Here is a 19,919-nt window from a genome sequence, read left to right as displayed (position 1 = left end):
TAGTTGTTTCGTAAGATGATTCAAGATGTTGCAACAACTTGTTTTAATGTTGCAGACATATCTCTCTTTTCTCTTCTCAATCATGTTTGGGTGGTGTAGCATGAGGTTGTACGGTTGTGCTCCACCGAACGTGGTTCCACCATGGCTGAGCGGGGCAATGGTATGGGACATGATGGGAAAGAAGGCCAGGTGCGCAGCGTGGTAAGCGCGCAAGCGGAGATAATTTTTTAATCAGCTAGATACGTGCCCGTGCGTTGCACCAATAACACAAATTTTTGCCCATGCCTACGATGACATATTTAATCATTTTTACAAAATAATAAAAGTTAATAAATGATTTTTGCATTCCGAATTCGAAACTATTTTCAAATTCATTCAGTGGGGCAATGACACCTCGATGTAGTACTTGGTTCCTTGCGTAGAAATTCTTTGCAGCTGAGGTTGCGCAGCTGGGAGACTTACGACGAATTGGTGGCCTGCCGTAGTGCATTTCTGAGCTCCGAGCACTACACCAACGCTCACCATCTTGGTGACCAGCTCCTCAGCAAGGACCTCACCTCGGCAGCTTCGTGCGGTGCGGCGTCTAGCCCAGTGCGCGTTGGCTTCTTGAGCTCTTTCTTGACGGACTCGAGAGACAGCGCCCCCTACTAATGGCAATTGGCTTTCTTCCTGGGCTTGGGGAAGAGCCACCATAGGATCTGCGACGCCATCGATAGAGCGGGGCAACAGATGCAAATATACATGGAAGTATATATTTTTTGGAGCTTTTTTTTTCGTTTGGATGATTTTTCCGGAGAGTTTTCAGGCCAGAGTCCAATGCACTGTTTTGCGCGACTGATTCCGTTCTACCGGTGGGCGATTCTTCCGGAGCTTTTTTTAGAGTAGAGCATATATAATATAATATTCCCGGTGGAGATCAACATTATTATATTAGACGGAGAGGAGTTTGGACGCAGGCCTCAAATGCCCGGTTCGCTTGATTGAAAGTATTGTTAGTTAATTTATTGTGAGAAAAAAATATTGTTTATTGGTTAAAAAAATATGGCTTATAAGCTAAATGAATAGGACGAAAATCGATGAGTCTTGTAGACTACTATACTACTTAAATTCTTAATTGGTAATAATAACAGCCTGGCCGCCGAGGCACACTGGGTCTGATCGGTCTTCCGTGCCGTGAATCACGCGAAGGGATTGGAGGAAAGTCGTCCATATTTTTTAGTGTAGAAGATAGAAGATTGATGAGGTGGGTCAGTATGGCGTCCGATATTTATTTGCGTCCGGACATCCAACGCTAATAATTCCGTTAGTGGAAACAATGACAAACTTGTACGTACTGTAGGTATACTAAACCAATTGGTCAGCAGGCCTAGTTTTGTTTCTGGGCTTGCGCTTGCCATCGTCATCAGCATCGTCGTGGACCTCCTCCACGCGTTGGTACTGTCGGTCTTTGCAGGGCACAAGCATGTAGAAGCCGACGACCACGACGAACGACGTCATGCACCATACGACGGTCACCAGTAGCGCGGCCGGCATGGCCAGAGACACCCGGTACGCCAACACGCAGCTCATGGCGGTGGACAGAGCCCAGACGGCGACCTGCAGGCGCCACCGCTCCCCGTGGGGCGACTCCGGCGTGAGCCGCTCGGCGCGGTGGAGGCACACGAAGATCGCGGCGAGGAGCGCGCTGGGCCCGGCGACAAAGGCCAGCTCCCACGGGTCGCCGCGCGCCCGCCACGCCGACCGAGGGATGCTACTGGCCATGAGCGCGATCACGCCGACGCGGAGCAGGCACACGAGAGCCAGCAGCGCGTGCCTGGCCGGCGACTGCTTCTCGGCTGCTGCCTCTGCCGAGTGCGCGTAGGGATCGGCGGCGGGGTTGGGAACATTGGCGATACTGCTGCTCGTCTTATTATCCATGTATTTATTCTTGTGGGTGACTGAGCTGCGTGGCCTGAGGACTGTCTCCACGAAGAACTGGAATGCAGTGTCTCTCGTATATGCAACCGAGCTAGTGAAGCAACCTCTATTAATAGGCATCCCCGGCCCCGGCATCCGCCCATCCGGCATGAAACACAGACGCAGTTTACGCGTAGCTTTGGTTTACACTTTACAGAAACTACGTAAAAACTATGAGAGCGCGTTTCTGTTGAACAACTGATTGAATCGATCGAGAAGGCAAAGCTTCTTGATCTCTGGGAGATCAGTTTCCCTTTGGACGACTTTGACTAGGACTCGTCAGGCTTGCTATTCCGTAAAGTAGTCTAGTGGACCATATTTTGGCAGCGGAATTTACCCAGGCACTTCGCTGTCTCGCTGGCCTGGTTATCCTGCCAACCTCGCTCAACGGGCTAACGACAATGTACGTGTGGCTTCTTGGTTCAAGGAAAGGGAAACCGTGTTCCTCGGACGACTCAGCCGTTAGGTCGTCATTGGGACCTTCGTGATGGTGACCACACCGGTTTCTCACAAAGGAATGTGCGCAAAATTCATCAGTTCCAACGGGCTCAAATCCCACAAACTCGTTTATTTTAATAAATAAATCTTTTAACACGGTGAGCCATTGTTGCCTCTGACATCAGGAATGATTCTAGCATGGGTACCACAAAATTGACTTAGGAGATATCCCATGTTTAATCCGTCTCTATAAATAGTCCGGCGGCCCTCAAGCAAACATCCACCTTTATTAATAGTTTACATAAGGGGACGTTCTAAGCAAGGGCGGATCCAAAGGGGGCTGTCGGGGCTACAGCCCCTCCTAGTGAGTCTGATTTCTTCATCAGACTACGGTTACTTAGCCATAAATTACTATTAATCTCTAGTCTGATTTCTTCATTAGACCATGGTTACTTAGCTACAAATTACTATTAATCTCTAGCCCTAGCCCTAAATCTTCATTATTTAGCCCCCTTTGTTCCCATCCTGCATTAGCCACGGGTTCTAAGTAGACTATCTCAAGTACAAAAAAGATGGGATTTCTAGGAGTGCTGCTGCCTATAACAATAATCAACTAGGTGATTTCCTCCCGAGATGCTGCAGGAATTTAAGAGTGATTTCAAATGAATTGTGTACGAAGACAAGGCTTTTAAAAGCTTGCATGCTTGTATTGTGTTGTGTGTGAACAAAAGGTACGTAGGTTGGATCATAGCAATTTCAACAATTGAATTGGGACGTATTGCAAACAAATATTATACAATTGATGCCAATATGAACCCATCTGGCTATCCAATAAACATGAAATAAGGCATGTAATGAAGTTATCCAAATTCACATACTTCAATAGCTTGTCAATGATTTTTCTATGCATCTTACAATCGTGGGTTCAATTTGTCTTGGCTTCTCACAAAAAGAAAAGAATACAATAATCTAAGGTCTACGTCCGGACGCCCACGCCGTTGCCCCCCCCCCCCCCCCCCACACCCCTCCCCCGTCTCACGTTCCGCGCCTGTCCACCTGCAAGCACGTGGGGCCCCTGCCACGCCAGTGGGGACCGCCTCCCGCCTTCCCGCGCCTAACACCGAGGTGACACAGCAGAAAAGGATAGGAGGGAGATGGAACACTCGATCTAGTTTTGAAACATCCAGATGCAACAATTGCAACATACGTTTGAAAACAAATGAAATATTTGAAACATGCGTCTAAAACACTTACAAAAACACCTGAAAAACAATTGAAACCATTGTAAACAACATTTAGGCCCCGTTTGGCAGGGCTTCACTTCACTAGTGAAGCCATTTTTTTGGCTTTAGCTCCACGAACAGTTCCACCGGTGGAGCTGAAGCGGTTTTGGTAAACCGTTTGGCAAAATGGCTTTCCTATGAGAGCATATTTTTAGGGGCCTGGAGGAGGAGCCGGGAGAAGCCACTTTTGTTGGCTCCATCCCACCAAAAATCACTGTGAGAGCATGTTTTTAGGGGCTTCACAAGTGAAGCTATTTTACTTTACCCCGTTTGGTAGAAAACGGCTCCAAACGGCTCCTGAAGCCGGTGGAGAAGCCCTGCCAAACGGGGCCTTAGATAAAACACTTGCATCATATGTATGAAAACATATGCAACATCCAGATAAACACACTTACAACATACGTAGAAAAAAATAGATGAAACATTGAGAGCAATAGCTTGCAACATACTTGTACAACCATTGCAACATGTGCAACATCCCGATCTACTTTTGCAACGTCCGTATAAAACACTTGCAACATATCTCTAAAACATTTAAAACACTGGAAATAGATGCTTGCAACATGCAATTTCAGCGCAAATATCTCCTTGCTACTTGAAGAATGGAGGCTCGTTGGCATATAGAGTTCACTAGAGGCAGTGACCCGGCGGTGCTTGTAGACAGCGGCTCGGTGGTGGCTATGCCACATAGCAGGGAGGCAGCGGTGGCACGCTGGCATAGGGAAGCAGCGGCCTCGCACCGTGCCTAACAGGGCCGGTAGCCGAGCCACAGTCAAACTAATAGGCTGTTGGACTATTATATAAAAAATAATGATTCTATGCTTGAAAAAAATATTGTATTTTATTTTGGGAAGTTATTGATAGTAGCAAGTCTGAAAGCCTTGTATGTCTCTATTGTATGCTGTTGGACTGTTGCTTTTGGTGTCAGGGGTAAAAGAGTCATTTTGCGTACAAGTTAACACCGTTGCACCATCAAATTGGCAGAAGAGCCAACAAACTAAATGAAATTTGTTTTAAGGCCAAATAGGCAAGTTTAAAAGAAAAGGCCAAGAACCTAAGCACAAATTTTCTCAACAAATAAACGGCCGACCCTAGCACAACACAAAAACAGCACCACGCGGCACACGGGCTCACCGAGACATATATATATTTTAAATAAAAATTCACAGCTTTAGAGAGAAGGAATAAAAATACATGGTTAATACCTAGAAATTGCATTTACCGACGATATTCATTTCAACGTTTTTAGGGCTGATATTCCTTCAATTATTATTGGAAATTAAATCAGGTGTTTGATACCCCTCCTAAACTTAATTTAGTCCCTGTCATAGTGAATGTTTGACACTAATTTAGAGTATTAAACATAGACTAATTATAAAACTAATTGCACATATATAGACTAATTTGCGAGATGAATCTATTAAGCCTAATTAGTCCATGATTTGACAATGTGGTGCTACTATAAACATGTGCTAACGATGGATTAATTAGACTTAATAAATTGATCTCCATCTGTGCAATTAGTTTTATAATTTTTTTTAGGGGAAATTAATTTTATAATTAGCTCATGTTTAGTCCTCCTAATTAGCATCCGAATATTCAATACCGCTACTATAGGAATTTTAACCGTGGTGGGCAAAATAGATTAACCGAGGCGGGCATGGCAACCGTCTCGGCCAAAAGGTCACGGTTAATCATTCTTTTCCGAGGCGGTTGAAATGCCTGCCACTGTTAATAAAATACAAAAACAAAAAAGGGAAAAGCCCGCAGCCCAGTAGGGCCTGGATCTGGGCCTCGCCGCCGATGCCCCTGCTCGTCGCCGACGCCGCTGGGGGAGCTCGATTTGGAGGAGCCGCTGCTGTGGATCCTGCGCGAGCCGTGAACACCCTGCCGCTGCTGCTCGCCGGATCCACGAGTTCGCCAGCGTCGGCGGGTGCCCCGTACGTGCCCCTTCGCCGGAAATCCGCGCTGGCCGAATCCGCCGACGCCGGGACCAGATCTGGCCGGGGAAGGAGCGGAGTGCTGCCGATCTGGCCGGGGAAGGAGTGGGACGCCATGGATCTAGCCGGGGAAGGACGGGGCGTCGCCGCCGGAGCAAGGAGGGAGCGTCGCCGGGATGGGAGGAGCGCCGCCGCAGGAGAGCCCCACGAGCCCGCGGACGCCGCCAGGAGATGACGCCCGCCACCAAGGCCGGAGCCGAGGCCACCGCGGGGATGGGAGGAGTGCCGCTAGGAGGAGAGGTGGGGGGCCGCCGGGCTAGGAGAGGGAGTGGGAGGGGAGGAGAGTGGTGGGGCACCGTACGCCGGGCTTGGAGAGGGAAGCGCGCCGCGCGCGTCGGGGAGAGAGGGGCGCTGCGCGTTGGGGAGAGAAGGGCACTGCGCAGGGGCGTGTGAAAGAGAGAGATAGAGTGAAGTGAAACCCTAAGTTCTTATATTTCTATGAACCCGGGAAAAACCCAATTTGGGCTTTTTTGGGCCTCAGGAATATTAATTGAGGCGGGCCTTATAAGAGGTCCGCCTTCGAAAATGGGGCTATTTTTAGAGGTGGGCCTCTTATAAGGCCCGCCTCCGTTAATGTATACTTTAACCGAGGCGGGTTTTTTTATGTTGCCCGTCTCGGTTAATGATTAACCGAGGCGGTTGTTGGGCCGGCTACCCGGCCACAATTAACCAAGGTGAGCAGCCGACCCAACCGTCTCGGAGCCTGTTTTGAAAACGCCTCGCATAAGATTTATATGTAATAGTATACTTTAGTCCCTAGATCAAACACCCTTATAAAGGCCGAAAGGCCCTAGGATAGGGCTAAGCCTAGAGCAAAAATAACTTATTATTTTCCTAGTAGGCCCAAGCCCAGTACAAAATAACTTATTTTTTTATATAAGAAAACGCTTATATAAGTAGAATCTCGTGAGCTTACGGATAAATCCACGTGCACAGGCAATACGAAGCCTCGAAGATGACAAGATATGTGAAGCACTGTTCATTTGAGTAGGCGAATGGCGGCGTTCCCGGCATTGAACCAATAGTCAGTACCAAAATCCAAGACATTTTCAGAAATAGTGGTATATGTAGACCCAAAAATCCATTTGTATAATTAGCTAATTGCTAGACCAATTCATCAGTAGGACTAATATTGGCAGAGGCCTTTCTGTCGCTGGCGATGGCGGCATCGTCGCCGGGGAGTGCCCGATACTGTTGGTCTCTGCAGAGCACAAGCAGATACAAACCAACGAAGGCGACGAACGCGGTCATGCACCACACGAGGACAGCCAGCGGCGGCGGCATGACCGCGGCGACGCGGTACGCGAACGCGCAGCTGAGCGTGGTGGAGAGCGCCCACACGGCGGCCTGCACGCGGCGCCTCTCGGCCGCGGGCGAGTCCGGCGCAAGCCGTTCGGCGCGCCGGAGGCACGCGAGGAGCGCGGCGAGGAGGGAGGGCCGCGGCGGCGACGAAGGCCAGGTCCTGCGGGTCGTGACGCACGCGCCACGCCGTGGCCGCGAAGCTGTAGCACACGACGGCCGCCGCGGCGAAGCGGAGGCAGTGGCCGCACGCGCACCTGAGCTGCGCGGAGAAGGGGGACACTGGGTCGTCGTCGGCTGCTTTTGGCCCTGAACACTTGGCGTGGACGGTGGGGGTGGTGGCGGCGGCATTGCCAGTGACGATGATGCTCTTGGTTGTCATTGCCATGGATGGATGGAACGAAGAAGGGAGAGGCCTCGATCGGTTGAGCTTGAGCAGAGCTCACTCTCACTGCCTTGGCTGTGTCTGGTGGTCAGACGTGAGACGTGCAGTGCAGTATGCGCCCATATGTCATGTAATTTATAGGAAGTTCAGGAACGCGGAATTGGGTTCTACGTCCTTGTCACTTCGTCAGTCTTCAAGACGCGGCGCTGGACGGACCAATCGATTTCGCCCAACCTTCCTCCACGCGTTCTACGACTGAGTGAACATTGAACAACGCGCTAGGCATCTCCAAAGTTCTGCCCGACGATTCGCGAATCGCAAGCATGTTCGATCTCGAACCAGGGGTGTTCTTGGGCCTGGTTTAGTTGGTGAATCTTTTTTTGAAAAATAGTACGGTAGCATTTTCGTTGTTATTTGTCAGTTAGTGTCCAATCATAGTCTAATTAGGCTTAAAAGATTCGTCTCGTGAATTTCGTTTCAACTGTGTAATTAGTTTTATTTTTTATTTATATTTAATGCTTCATGCATGCGTCTAAAGATTCGATGTGACGGGAAATCTTGAAAAATTTTGCAAAATTTTGAGAACTAAACACTACCTTGGTGTCTTGTTGAGGCCAGAGGCCAGAGGCCTACCTTCGCTTGAATTTATCAGTTATGTTACGCTGTTTTTTTTCTCACGACGAATCAACGAATAGTACTTTTTCAATGAAGCGAACATGGCCAGGCGAATCCCTGTGTATTTTATAGGCGAATCCCTTTGAATCTCCATCCAGCGCGAGCTCTGAGTGACTCTTCAGCTAAAAGAGGGAAGCAGCAAGGCGGCTTGTCACTGTCAGAACCTCGGTGCCTCAGGTTCGTTGGTTGACCCTGTTGGTCACGGTCGCGGTCGCTGTCGCGTCATAGAGCCTTTTTCTTCTTCTTTTTTCCATCTGAAACGCGCATAATTTATTGGATCTTGTAAAGGCGTGTGGAAGTGGAACGGAAGGATACGTGTTGTCTTGGTCCCAAGATGGCTTTGCTGATCTGTGTGAGCGTGTTTGGTTTGCAGCCTCGCCCGGAAGCCATGGCCAGGCAAGCAGATCCGATCGTAGGCTCGAACGTCTAGCATCGTTGCCTAGGCCAGGCGTGGTTTTCTAGGGTCCAAACCGTTCTTGTAGCTCAGCTAGCAGGCTTGAGTGGTCCTACTTAATTTTCTCACGCTTCACGTCTAAGCTAGATTCCTTGGTAAGCTAGATTTTCAATCCAAGAACTAAAGCGGAAGGACATTTACATTTGGCAAACCCAATTCTTTCCACACGCGGTCCAGTAGCAATAGCTGACAGGGGAGGGTCAGAGGGGGAAGACGATGAGGCTGGACATGAGGTCGGCAAGGCAATCACACCTCCCCATGCTGCCACCGCCGCATGTGCCCTCTCCCTAGATCTCGGCCATAGCAAGGGCAAAGGAGGAGGTTTGCGGGCACGGCCGCTAGATGGGAGCATGAGGCGGGCATGGCCGGCGAGGATGGAGAAGAAGACACTGGAGCGCGACCTGGCTCGTCAGGAGCGTGTCGACACCCAGCTGCGGATCTGCCTCCTAGAGGGCGAGCTCCGGAGAGAAAAGGACCTGAAGGTTGCGGTGGAAGCGGTGACTGCCAGACTCGCCACGGAGGTCAGTCAGCGCCGTTAGCAAATCCAAAACCTGGAGGCCAAGGTGACCCGGCGGCGTGATGATGCACGCAAGCTCCAGACAAACATGGACGGTAATCCTCTGGTTTGCCTTGTTGTCCTTTCCCCTGGAACCTGTGGTGTCCTTTTCCCTAGAACCCGTGGTTGTAGGACTTGACGGCGGGCTCGCGGCGGAGGTGACGAAGAGCCGTAGCCTGGAGAAGGAGCTCGGCGAGGTGAAGGCCACCCTCCTAAAGGTGAGCGATGAGCACGATGCCCTGCGCGTCGTCGTTCGACTGGTCTGCAGTGACCTCGAGTTGGCCCCGGTGCAGGAGACGAGCTCGCTCGCGGTTGGAGGAGCCGCTGCTGTGGATCCTGCGCGAGCCGTGAACACCCCGCCGCTGCTGCTCGCCGGATCCACGAGTTCGCCGCCGTCGGAGGGTGCCCCGCACGTGCCCCTTCGTCGGAAATCTGCGCTGGCCGAATCCGCCGACGCCGGGACCAGATCTGGCCGGGGAAGGAGCGGAGTGCTGCGGATCTGGCCGGGGAAGGAGGGGGATGCCGCGGATCTAGCCGGGGAAGGACGGGGCGCCGCCGCTGGAGCAAGGAGGGAGCGTCGCCAGGATGGGAGGAGCGCTGCCGCAGGAGAGCCCCACGAGCCCGCGGACGCCGCCAGGAGACGACGCCCGCCGCCAAGGCCGGAGCTGGGGCCAGTGTCTGTACACCGGGGCCGGGGCCACCGCCGGGATGCGAGGAGTGCCGCTGCGAGGAGAGGTGGAGGGCCGCCGGGCTAGGATAGGGAGTGGGAGGGGAGGAGAGAGGTGGGGCACCGCACGCCGGGCTAGGAGAGGGAAGCGCCCCGCGCGTTGGGGAGAGAAGGGCACCGCGCAGGGCGTGTGAAAGAGAGAGATGGAGTGGAGTGAAACCCTAAGTTCTTATATTTCTATGAACCCGGGAAGAACCCAATTTGGGCTTTTTTTGGGGCCTCGGGAATATTAACTGTCCGCCTCCGAAAATGGGGTTATTTTTAGAGGTGGGTCTCTTATAAGGCCCGCCTCCGTTAATGTATTAACCAAGACAGTTGTATTAGGACAACCGCCTTGATTAATAGGCATTAACCGAGGCGGGGTTTTTTATATTGTCCGTCTCGGTTAATGATTAACGAGACGGTTGTTGGGCCGGCTGCCCGGCCACGATTAACCGAGATAAGCAACCGGCCCAACCGTCTCCAAGCCTGTTTTGAAAACGCCTCGCATAAAATTTTATGTAGTCTTGTACTTTAGTCCCTAGATCAAACACATATAGAAAGACCGAAAGGCCTTAGGATAGGGCCAAGCCTAGAGCAGAAATAACTTATTATTTTCCTAGTAGGCCCAAGCCCAGTACAAAAGAACTTGTTTTTTTTATATAAGAAAACGCTTATATAAGTAGAATCTCGTGAGCTTACGGATAAATCCACGTGCACAGGCAATACGAAGCCTCGAAGATGACAAGATATGTGAAGCACTGTTCATTTGACTAGGCGAATGGCGGCGTTCCCGGCATCGAACCAATAATCAGTACCAAAATCCAAGACATTTTCAGAAATAGTGGTATATGTAGACCCAAAAATCCATTTGTATAATTAGCTAATTGCTAGACCAATTCATCAGTTGGACTAATCTTGGCAGAGGCCTTTCTGTCGCTGGCGATGGCGGCATCGTCGCCGGGGAGTGCCTGATACTGTTGGTCTCTGCAGAGCACAAGCAGATACAAACCAAAGAGGGCGACGAACGCGGTCATGCACCAGACGAGGACAGCCAGCGGCGGCGGCATGACCGCGGCGACGCGGTACGCGAACGCGCAGCTGAGCGTGGTGGAGAGCGCCCACACGGCGGCCTGCACGCGGCGCCTCTCGGCCGCGGGCGAGTCCGGCGCAAGCCGTTCGGCGCGCCGGAGGCACGCGAGGAGCGCGGCGAGGAGGGAGGCCGCGGCTGCGACGAAGGCCAGGTCCTGCGGGTCGTGACGCACGCGCCACGCCGTGGCCGCGAAGCTGTAGCACACGACGGCCGCCGCGGCGAAGCGGAGGCAGTGGCCGCACGCGCACCTGAGCTGCGCGGAGAAGGGGGACACTGGGTCGTCGTCGGCTGCTTTTGGCCCTGAACACTTGGCGTGGACGGTGGGGGTGGCGGCGGCGGCATTGCCAGTGACGATGATGCTCTTGGTTGCCATTGCCATGGATGGATGGAACGAAGAAGGGAGAGGCCTCGATCGGTTGAGCTTGAGCAGAGCTCACTCTCACTGCCTTGGCTGTGTCTAGTGGTCAGACGTGAGACGTGCAGTGCAGTATGCGCCCATATGTCATGTAATTTATAGGAAGTTTGGGAACGCGGAATTGGATTTTTCGTCCTTGTCACTTCGTCAGTCTTCAAGACGCGGCGCTGGACGGACCAATCAATATATTGAGCTAAGAGGGTACGGGACAAGTTACTGGTCCCTCGACCTCACGATTTCTCCCAACCTTCCTCCACGCGTTCTACGACTGAGTGAACATTGAACAACGCGCTAGGCATCTCCAAAGTTCTGCCCGACGATTCGCGAATCGCAAGCATGCTCGATCTCGAACCAGGGGTGTTCTTGGTGTCTTGTTGAGGCCAGAGGCCGGAGACCTGCCTTCACTACCTTTTTTTTTTCTCACAACAAATTAACAAACAGGCAGCGAAGCGAATACGGCCAGGCAAATCCCTGTGTATTTTATAGGCGAATCCCTTCGTATCTCCATCCAGCACGAGCTTTGAGTGACTCTTCAGCTAAAAGAGGGAAGCAGCAAGGCGGCTTGTCACTGTCAGAGCCTCGGTGCTTCAGGTTCGTTGGTTGACCCTGTTGGTCACGGTCGCGGTCGCTGTCGCGTCATAGAGCCTTTTTCTTGTTTTTTTCAACTGAAATGCGCATAATTTATTGGATCTTGTAAAGGCGTGTGGAAGTGGAACGGAAGGATACCGTGTTGTCTTGGTCCCAAGATGGCTTTGCTGATCTGTGTGAGCGTGTTTGGTTTGTAGTCCTAGGCTCGAACGTCTAGCATCGTTGCCTAGGCCAGGCGTGGTTTTCTAGGGTCCAAACCGTTCTTGTAGCTCAGCTAGCAGGCTTGAGTGGTCCTACCTAATTTTTTCACGCTTCACTTCTAAGCTAGATTCCTTGGTAAGTTAGATTTTCAATCCAAGAACTAAAGCGGAAGAACATTTATATTTGGCAAACCCAATTCTTTCCACACGCGGTCCAGTAGCAATAGCTGACAGGGGAGTGTCGGAGGGGGAAGACGATGAGGCCAGACATGAGGTCGGCGAGGCAATCACGCCTCTCCATGCTGCCACCACCGCATGTGCCCTCTCCCTAGATCTCGGCCACAGGTGTCCTCTAGCTTGAGCTTGGCCATAGCAAGGGCGAAGGAGGAGGTTCGCAGGCACGACCACTAGATGGGAGCATGAGGCGGGCATGGCCGGCGAGGACGGAGAAGAAGACACTGGAGCACGACCTGGCTCGTCAGGAGCGTGTCGACGCCTAGCTGCGGATCTGCCTCCTAGAGGGCGAGCTCCGGAAAGAAAAGGACCTGAAGGTTGCAGTGGAAGTGGTGACCGCTAGACTCGCCACGGAGGTCAATCAGCGCCGTGAGCAGATCCAAAACCTAGAGGCCAAGGTAACCCGGCAGCGTGACGAGGCACGCAAGCTCCAGACGGACGTGGACAGTAATCCTCTGGTTTGCCTTTTTGTCCTTTTCCCTAGAACCTGTGGTGTCCTTTTCCCTAGAACCCGTGGTTGTCGTGTTACTTGGATAGGACTTGACGGCAGGCTCGCGGCGGAGGTGACGAAGAGCCGTAGCCTGGAGAAGGAGCTCGGCGAGGTGAAGGCCACCCTCCTAAAGCTGAGCGATGAGCACGATGCCCTGCGCGTCGTCTTTCGACTGGTCTGCGGTGACCTCGAGTTGGCCCCGGTGCAGGAGACAAGCTCGCTCGCGGTTCGTGCCGTCCAGATCACATATCGGGCGCACGACATTGCGAGGGGTGTGCTCCGCTTTGGCGTATCGATCATTCGCGATCGCTCGCTGTTTACTATGATAACATCGATCTATCGACGATGAGCCAAGGCTTCGTGCCCGACTACTCTGACGCTGAGCTGGAGGACATCGAGAAGGAGGTGGCCCCTCTGGCACAGGACTTATCTGCCAAGATAGAGGATGAGATCAACCCCCCCTGAAAAATTAGTTAGTTAGATAAACGAAGTGGTGGTCTTGTAATAAATGAACAAGTTTTAGTTCTTTTGTGTTATAAAAAGATTACTGCATTCTAACCCTTTTCCGTTGTTAAGGCTACAAAGCTTAAGGCGCGGGCGAAAGAACCCTGATCACGCTGGTGAGCAAGAACACCGTAGCCGCTGGGGCATAGGTTTCTTGCAGTCCAACCAACTTTACTCAGTGTTCGTTTCCATAGCTCTCGCTTTTAGATCTTAACATGAGAAGGGGTCGGGCACAGCGATTGTTTCTGAATTTGTATGCTCTTGTCAGCCTCCGAGTGAGGCCCGGCCCCATGCCGTTGCTTGGGTCGGGTGTCACTAAGGATCAAGGACGAGATAGAGAAAAAGAAAGAATTTTTGTATTTAAGAAACACCGTTCTTAGTTTTTATGGGTACATGCATATGCTAAGGGTAAAAATGGCGTAGCTGCTCGATGTTCCATGCATTGACGAAGACCTTGCTGTCGATGGTCTTGAGCTTGAAGGTGCCGGGTCGGAGCACTTCTGCGACGACGTATGGTCCCTCCCACGACGGAGAGAGCTTGTGACAGTTTTTGTTGCTCTGGACGAGGCGGAGTACCAAGTCCCTGACGTTGAAGGCCTGACCCCACACTCAACGGCTGTGGTACCGGTGCAACGCCTGCTGGTACTTAGCCGAGCGGAGGAGGACAACGCCGCGCGCCTCATCGAGCTGATCCATGGCATCCTCGAGGGATGCCTCAGCTCCCTGCTCGTTGTACACCCTGACCCTCGACGCTCCATAGTCGATGTCGGTCAGGAGGATAGCCTTAGAACCATAGACCATGAAGAAGGGTGTGTAGCCGGTGGCCCGGCTGGGGGTCGTCCTTAGGCTCTAAAGCACTACGGGGAGCTCCGCGACCCATCATCCTCCAAACTTGTTCAACTGGTTAAAGATCCTAGGCTTGAGGCCTTGTAGGACCATGCCATTCGCACACTCGACCTGCCCGTTCGTGTGGGGGTGCGCCACGGTGGCCCAATCAACGCGGATGTGGTATTCATCGTTGAATTAGAGGAACTTTTTCCCAGTGAACTGCGTGCCATTGTCCGTGATAATGGAATTCGGGACTCGAAAGCATTGGACGATGTCAAGGAAGAACAGCACGGCTTGCTCGGACTTGATCACGGAGATCGGCCAAGTGTTTATCCACTTTGTAAACTTGTCTACGGTGACAACCAAGTGCTTATAGAACCTGGTTCTCTCTTGAGAGGTCTGACCATATCGAGCCCCCAGACCACGAACAACCATATGATGGGGATCGTTTGGAGTGCTTGGGCCGATAGGTGGGTCTGCCGAGCATAGTATTGACACCCTTCGTAGGTGCATACAATCTGTTCAGCGTCGGCTACTACGGTCAGCTAGTAGAAGCTCTATTGGAATGCAGTTTTGACTAGGGTCCTAGGTGTGGCATGGTGCCCACAGACCCCACCGTGGATATCTCTCAGCCACTGCTTCCCTTGTTTGATGGGGATGCAGCACTACAGAATCCTAGTGTGGCTTCGCTTGTAGAGCTCCCTGTCAATAACGACGAAGGACTTGCTGCGATGCACGAGCCACCAAGCCTTCATTTTATCTGAAGGTAGCACCTCACGGGGGAGGTAATCGAGGTAAGGTGTCCTCCAGTCAGCAAGAGGGTCAGGCTCTACCTCTGGGTCTACATCAAACTCCATGACCTCGAGGTCAGGGGGAGCTGAGGGTTGGTTAGCCCCCCAGCCTGGGGTCAGCGGCCTATCACTAGTTTGTTCTGGCCCCTTGTAGCGGACCGAGGGCTTGTACTGGCCGCTGGCGAAAATGCCCGTCGACACCGGCTCTCGATCGGACGCCATCTTTGCCAGCGTGTTGGCTGCTTCGTTGAGCCACCTCAGAATGTGATTGAGCTCAAGACCGTTGAACTTGTCCTCTAGCTAACGGGCCTCTTGGCAATACGCAGCCATCTTGGCATTGTGGCAGCTTGACTCCTTCATGACCTAGTCGATGACCAGCTGGGAGTCGCCCCGGACGTCGAGCCATCAGATGCCCAGCTCAACAGCGATGAGTAGGCCGTTAATGAGTGCCTCATATTTGGCCATATTGTTGGAGGCAGGGAAGTGGATGCAGACCATGTACTTCATGCACACTCTGAGGGGTGAAACAAAGACTAGCCCCATGCTGGCCCCTTCTTCACCAGTGACCCATTGAAGTACATTGTCCAGTACTCCTGGTCGACGGTCGCTGGTGGCATTTGGATCTCGGTCCATTCTGCCACAAACTTAGATAGGACTTGGGTCTTGATGGCTGTTCGAGGGGCGTACAAAATACCCTGTCCCATCAAGTTGAGTGCCCACTTTGCAATCCTTCCTATGGCATCTCGGTTTTGGACAACCTCGCTGAGAGGGAAGGACATCATGACCGTCACCGGATGTGACTCGAAGTAATGACGCAACTTCCTCTTGATGATTAGGACGGCGTATAGGAGTTTTTGGATTTGGGAGTAGCAAGTCTTGGAATCAGACAAGACCTCGCTAATGAAGTACACGGGACACTGTACTTTGAGGGCGCGTCCCTCCTCTTCCTGCTCTACCACCAGGGCGACGCTGACCACTTGCGTGGTGGCCGTAATGTAGAGCAGGAGCGGTTCCCCATCAGTCAAGGGGACCAGGATTAGGCCTTCATTAGGAGCTACTTGGCCTTGTCAAGTGCCTCCTGGGCCTCAGGCGTCCATTCAAAATGGTTGGCTTTCTTCATAAGCCAATAGAGGGGGAGACCTCGTTCGCTGAGGCGCGAGATAAAATGGTGGAGCATGGTGAGGCACCCTGTAACTCGTTGTACCCCCTTTATGTTCTGAATCGGGCCTATCTTCGTGATGGCTAAGATCTTCTCTGGGTTGGCTTTGATACCACGCTCGGAGACGATAAAACCTTGCAGCATACCCCTCGGGACCCCAAAAATGTATTTCTCAGGGTTGAGTTTGATGCCATCTGCTCAGAGTTTCAAGATGGTCTGCTCAAGGTCGGCTACGAGCTGGTCAGCCTGTTTGGACTTGACCACGATGTCGTCTACGTAGGCCTCAACGGTTTGCCTGATGAGGTCCTCGAAACACTTGAGCATACAATGTTGATACATAGCCCCTATGTTTTTTAGACCGAATGGCATTGTGACGTAGCAGAACGATCTGAACAGGGTGATGAAAGATGTCATGAGCTGGTCAGACTCTTTCATCTCGATTTGATGGTATCCGGAGTACGCATCAAGGAAGCAAAGGGTTTTGCACCCTAAGGTCCAGTCGACTGCTTGATCTATGCGCGGCAAAGGAAACAGATCCTTTGGACATGCTTTGTTGAGACCCATGTAATCAACACACGTTCTCCATTTTCCACTCTTTTTTCTTACCAGAATGGGATTGGTTAACCACTTGGGGTGATACACTTCCTTGATGAATCTGGCCACCAAAAGCTTCGCAATCTCCTCGCCGATGGCCCTACGCTTCTCCTTATCGAAGCGACGCAGGCACTGCTTCACTGGCTTGGAGCCTGGCCTGATCTTTAAGGTGTGCTTGATGACTTCTCTCGGAATGCCTAGCATGTTCGAGGGTCTCCACGCAAAGATGTCTTCGTTGGCGTGGAGAAAGTCGAAGAGTGTGCTTTCCTATTTAGAGGAAAGCGTGGTGCCGATGTGCACCACTTTGCCCTTGGAGCTGCTAGGGTCTATGAGGACCTCCTTGGCGCCCTCCATGGGCTCAAAAGACCCAACCAACTGCTTAGGGTTAGGTGCTCCTTTGATGACCTCCTCCCTGATGGCCATGAGCTCTTTGGAGCCAACAATCATCGTGGCGTGTTCGTAGCACTCGACCTCGCACTCATAGGCGTGCTGGAAGGAGGTGTCAATGGTGATGACCTCATGTGGACCTAGCATCTTCAACTTTACATAGGTGTAGTTGGGGATGGCCATGAACTTCACGTAGCATGGACGACCCAGGATGGCATGGTAGGTTTCATGGAACCCGACCACCTCGAAGGTAAGGGTCTCTGTCTTGTAATTGGTCAGATTGTCGCAGAACCGACCAATTTATAAGAATACAAGTATAATGGCAATCCGCAAGCGGTCGCACTGTCATACTTGAACTCATATAAACCCGGTAGTCCGTCGAGTACCACGACGGGTCTCGATAAACGATTTTCAACAACCAAGATCGTATAGGATTCAACATACATGCCACATATTACATACGGTTCGCAGATACTTTTCATCATCAGAGTATGAATAAAAAGTTATTACAAACTGAGTTTGGTAAACAAAGCGGAAGCAAATAAGTTCGAAGATAAAGTTTCCAACATAGTTTGATACAGTGCCAAGCCAGATCACGGTCCACAAAAGCAAAGATAGGAATTACTAAAGAAGCCTGCCCAAGGCTTACTCCTCATCCACAGCGGGATAGAAGCAACTCTTGCAATAACCATGATACACAGTGTCATCTGCAACAATGGGAAAATAAACCCTGAGTACGAGAAGGTACTCAGCTAGACTTACCCGTCATGAACCAGAAATAAAATGACTCCAAGGATTATGCAAGGCTGTATAAGTGGACGTAACTTGACAACATTTTGCGAAAAAGGCAATTAACCGTTGTACAATTGTGATTCTTTTATCAAGTTAATTATAACTATCCATTTCTAGATTAGCAACTATCCTATGCCAAACATGTTGTATATTATTTAGAATCATATAATAGTAACCATAGCAGGTATTGTAATTCCATATTCATTTGAACCATCATGTTTCATAATATAGTTGCTACGATGTTGGGACTAGCCAAGTTTCTCACTATCCGAGAGAGATGGCGATTCGAATCGATTTCAACTAGCTGGGAATTTATTCCTAACACAAACCCAGATCTATCAGCCACGATAGTCTTAGGTCACCTTTGGTACAACTCAGGTACACATTTCGCGGGTCCGTACCGCACCGCACAATCTGGAACACCAGATGCCAGGATGCTCAGGCCAAGCCTGCCCTTGGGCTCAGTCTGATCGTTCCCCGGAAGGAGCGCACAACAGAATGGTTCCCGGCCTGAGTTGAATTACTCGGCTTCGCGGTCGGAACGAGTTATCCGGCCAGCTAAGTGAGAGGCATGCGTTCAATCTTGTCAGAAGCGCCAACAACGGTACGGTCCTTAATCGACACAGACGGGGATAAATCCACACCCAAGACCTCCATGTCTTGTTGCTTCTCTATCGACTTCCCGTCCGGTCTCAATTTATTTTTACCACATGGTTCTGTTCCACGATAGCAGATATAGCCAACCGTGCTCCGGTATCCACCTATCTCTCGCAGGTGATAGGACATCACCCGACTTCTACCGGTCTAAGCATGGCTAAGCATATATTCGATCCTAGACCTATACCGGTTAAAGGGTTAATATCTGGACAAGGAATGTACATGCATCAAGTGGTTTTATTCAACTCTTATACCTAATGCATCAATCATAAATACGTAAGTAAATATTTGTAAATTACTGGGAGACTTATAATGCTCTGGGGCTTGCCTCGCAGAAAGGAAGTAGGGCGGTGGTCAGGGCACTCCGGAAGCTCTTCAGGGTTCTGCTCCACGCCTTCGGGAGCGGGGGCTTGCGGATTCTCCTGCTGGGTTCCCTTCCTCTGCTTCTTCGAATTCCAGCAACGTGATCTCTTCCTCCTGATCCTAGATGCATGAGTATGATATAAGTATTACGAATGCATATATGTTAACAAGTGCATCACATTGTTTGAGTAGGTGCATATCTCTTCTCGATTATTACTTAACTACTTCTACAATGCATCGACTATGCCACAAACAGTAGCTACTTGTTTCACTCATAATTGGAGTTCTACAAATCCAAAATCAGTGATCCTGGACTTTCTGGAAAGCTTATCAAATTCTCTACAACTTTGTTATTAACCATTTTTATAGTCTACATCAGTTTCAACATGCAACTCATCACACTCTAGAATCAGTCCGGAAATGATTTAACATGCAATATAAAGTAAGAATACTTCTACTTCAGGTAATCATTCAAAATTTGACAACATATAATCTACCAACAGTTTAAGCCTACTAAATACAGTCAAGATGATGTAATGGTGAAGTCCAAACTATTTATTACATGCCTTTATCATTTTATTTAGATATCTAGGTTAAATAATAACATATATTCAGATGTACTTCATAAATTCCTCAAAAATTTACAGATGCTTACTGATGCTATAAAAGGACTACCTATAAAAATTTCATGTCATTTTACTAAGTAGAACATTCCTATACAAAAATAATAAGGAAGCAAGGCTTGAAATAGCATAAATGGAAAATCCTATTGAAAAGTGTCAAGCAACAGATTTCTTATTTTTCTTAACATCTATATGGTACTAGTATCACCTCCAACAAATTTCATGAATTTTGGACTCATAATAATTTATAAAAATTTATGCAAGGATGGACTAGCCTATAAAAGAAAAATCAATAACTATAATTCTACACATGCACTGGTCCTTCAAATTTTTACCTAGAGTTCACATATGCTAAGACTAGCTTACCACAAAAATTTCATAATTTTTGGAGCACAGGAACTCTAGATATAAAATAAACAAATTTGAATGCATTCAAAAGCACATTTCAA

The 19,919-nt window shown here is 50.3% G+C and overlaps 3 protein-coding genes and 1 pseudogene across 3 annotated transcripts; all 4 read right to left on the bottom strand.

Moving 5' to 3' along the window:
- Window positions 1-1,016: 1,016 nt before the first annotated feature.
- LOC136518951 (uncharacterized) lies at window positions 1,017-1,979 on the bottom strand. Its single transcript, XM_066512632.1, has one exon. The coding sequence runs from the start codon at window positions 1,915-1,917 to the stop codon at window positions 1,345-1,347; it is 573 nt and encodes a 190-aa protein (XP_066368729.1). The 5' UTR covers window positions 1,918-1,979; the 3' UTR covers window positions 1,017-1,344.
- A 4,500-nt stretch (window positions 1,980-6,479) lies between these two features.
- On the bottom strand, window positions 6,480-7,477 carry LOC136514803 (uncharacterized; annotated as a pseudogene).
- A 2,919-nt stretch (window positions 7,478-10,396) lies between these two features.
- LOC136519008 (uncharacterized) lies at window positions 10,397-11,310 on the bottom strand. Its single transcript, XM_066512681.1, has one exon. The coding sequence runs from the start codon at window positions 11,222-11,224 to the stop codon at window positions 10,643-10,645; it is 582 nt and encodes a 193-aa protein (XP_066368778.1). The 5' UTR covers window positions 11,225-11,310; the 3' UTR covers window positions 10,397-10,642.
- Window positions 11,311-14,769: 3,459 nt separating this feature from the next.
- LOC136515485 (uncharacterized) lies at window positions 14,770-15,117 on the bottom strand. Its single transcript, XM_066509060.1, has one exon. The coding sequence runs from the start codon at window positions 15,115-15,117 to the stop codon at window positions 14,770-14,772; it is 348 nt and encodes a 115-aa protein (XP_066365157.1).
- Window positions 15,118-19,919: the final 4,802 nt, after the last annotated feature.

This window comes from Miscanthus floridulus, chromosome 17 (assembly GCF_019320115.1).
Source record: "Miscanthus floridulus cultivar M001 chromosome 17, ASM1932011v1, whole genome shotgun sequence".
Taxonomy (NCBI): domain Eukaryota; kingdom Viridiplantae; phylum Streptophyta; class Magnoliopsida; order Poales; family Poaceae; genus Miscanthus; species Miscanthus floridulus.
The sequence above is the reverse complement of the archived record's forward strand: the minus strand, read 5'-3'. Positions and strand labels throughout refer to the sequence as shown.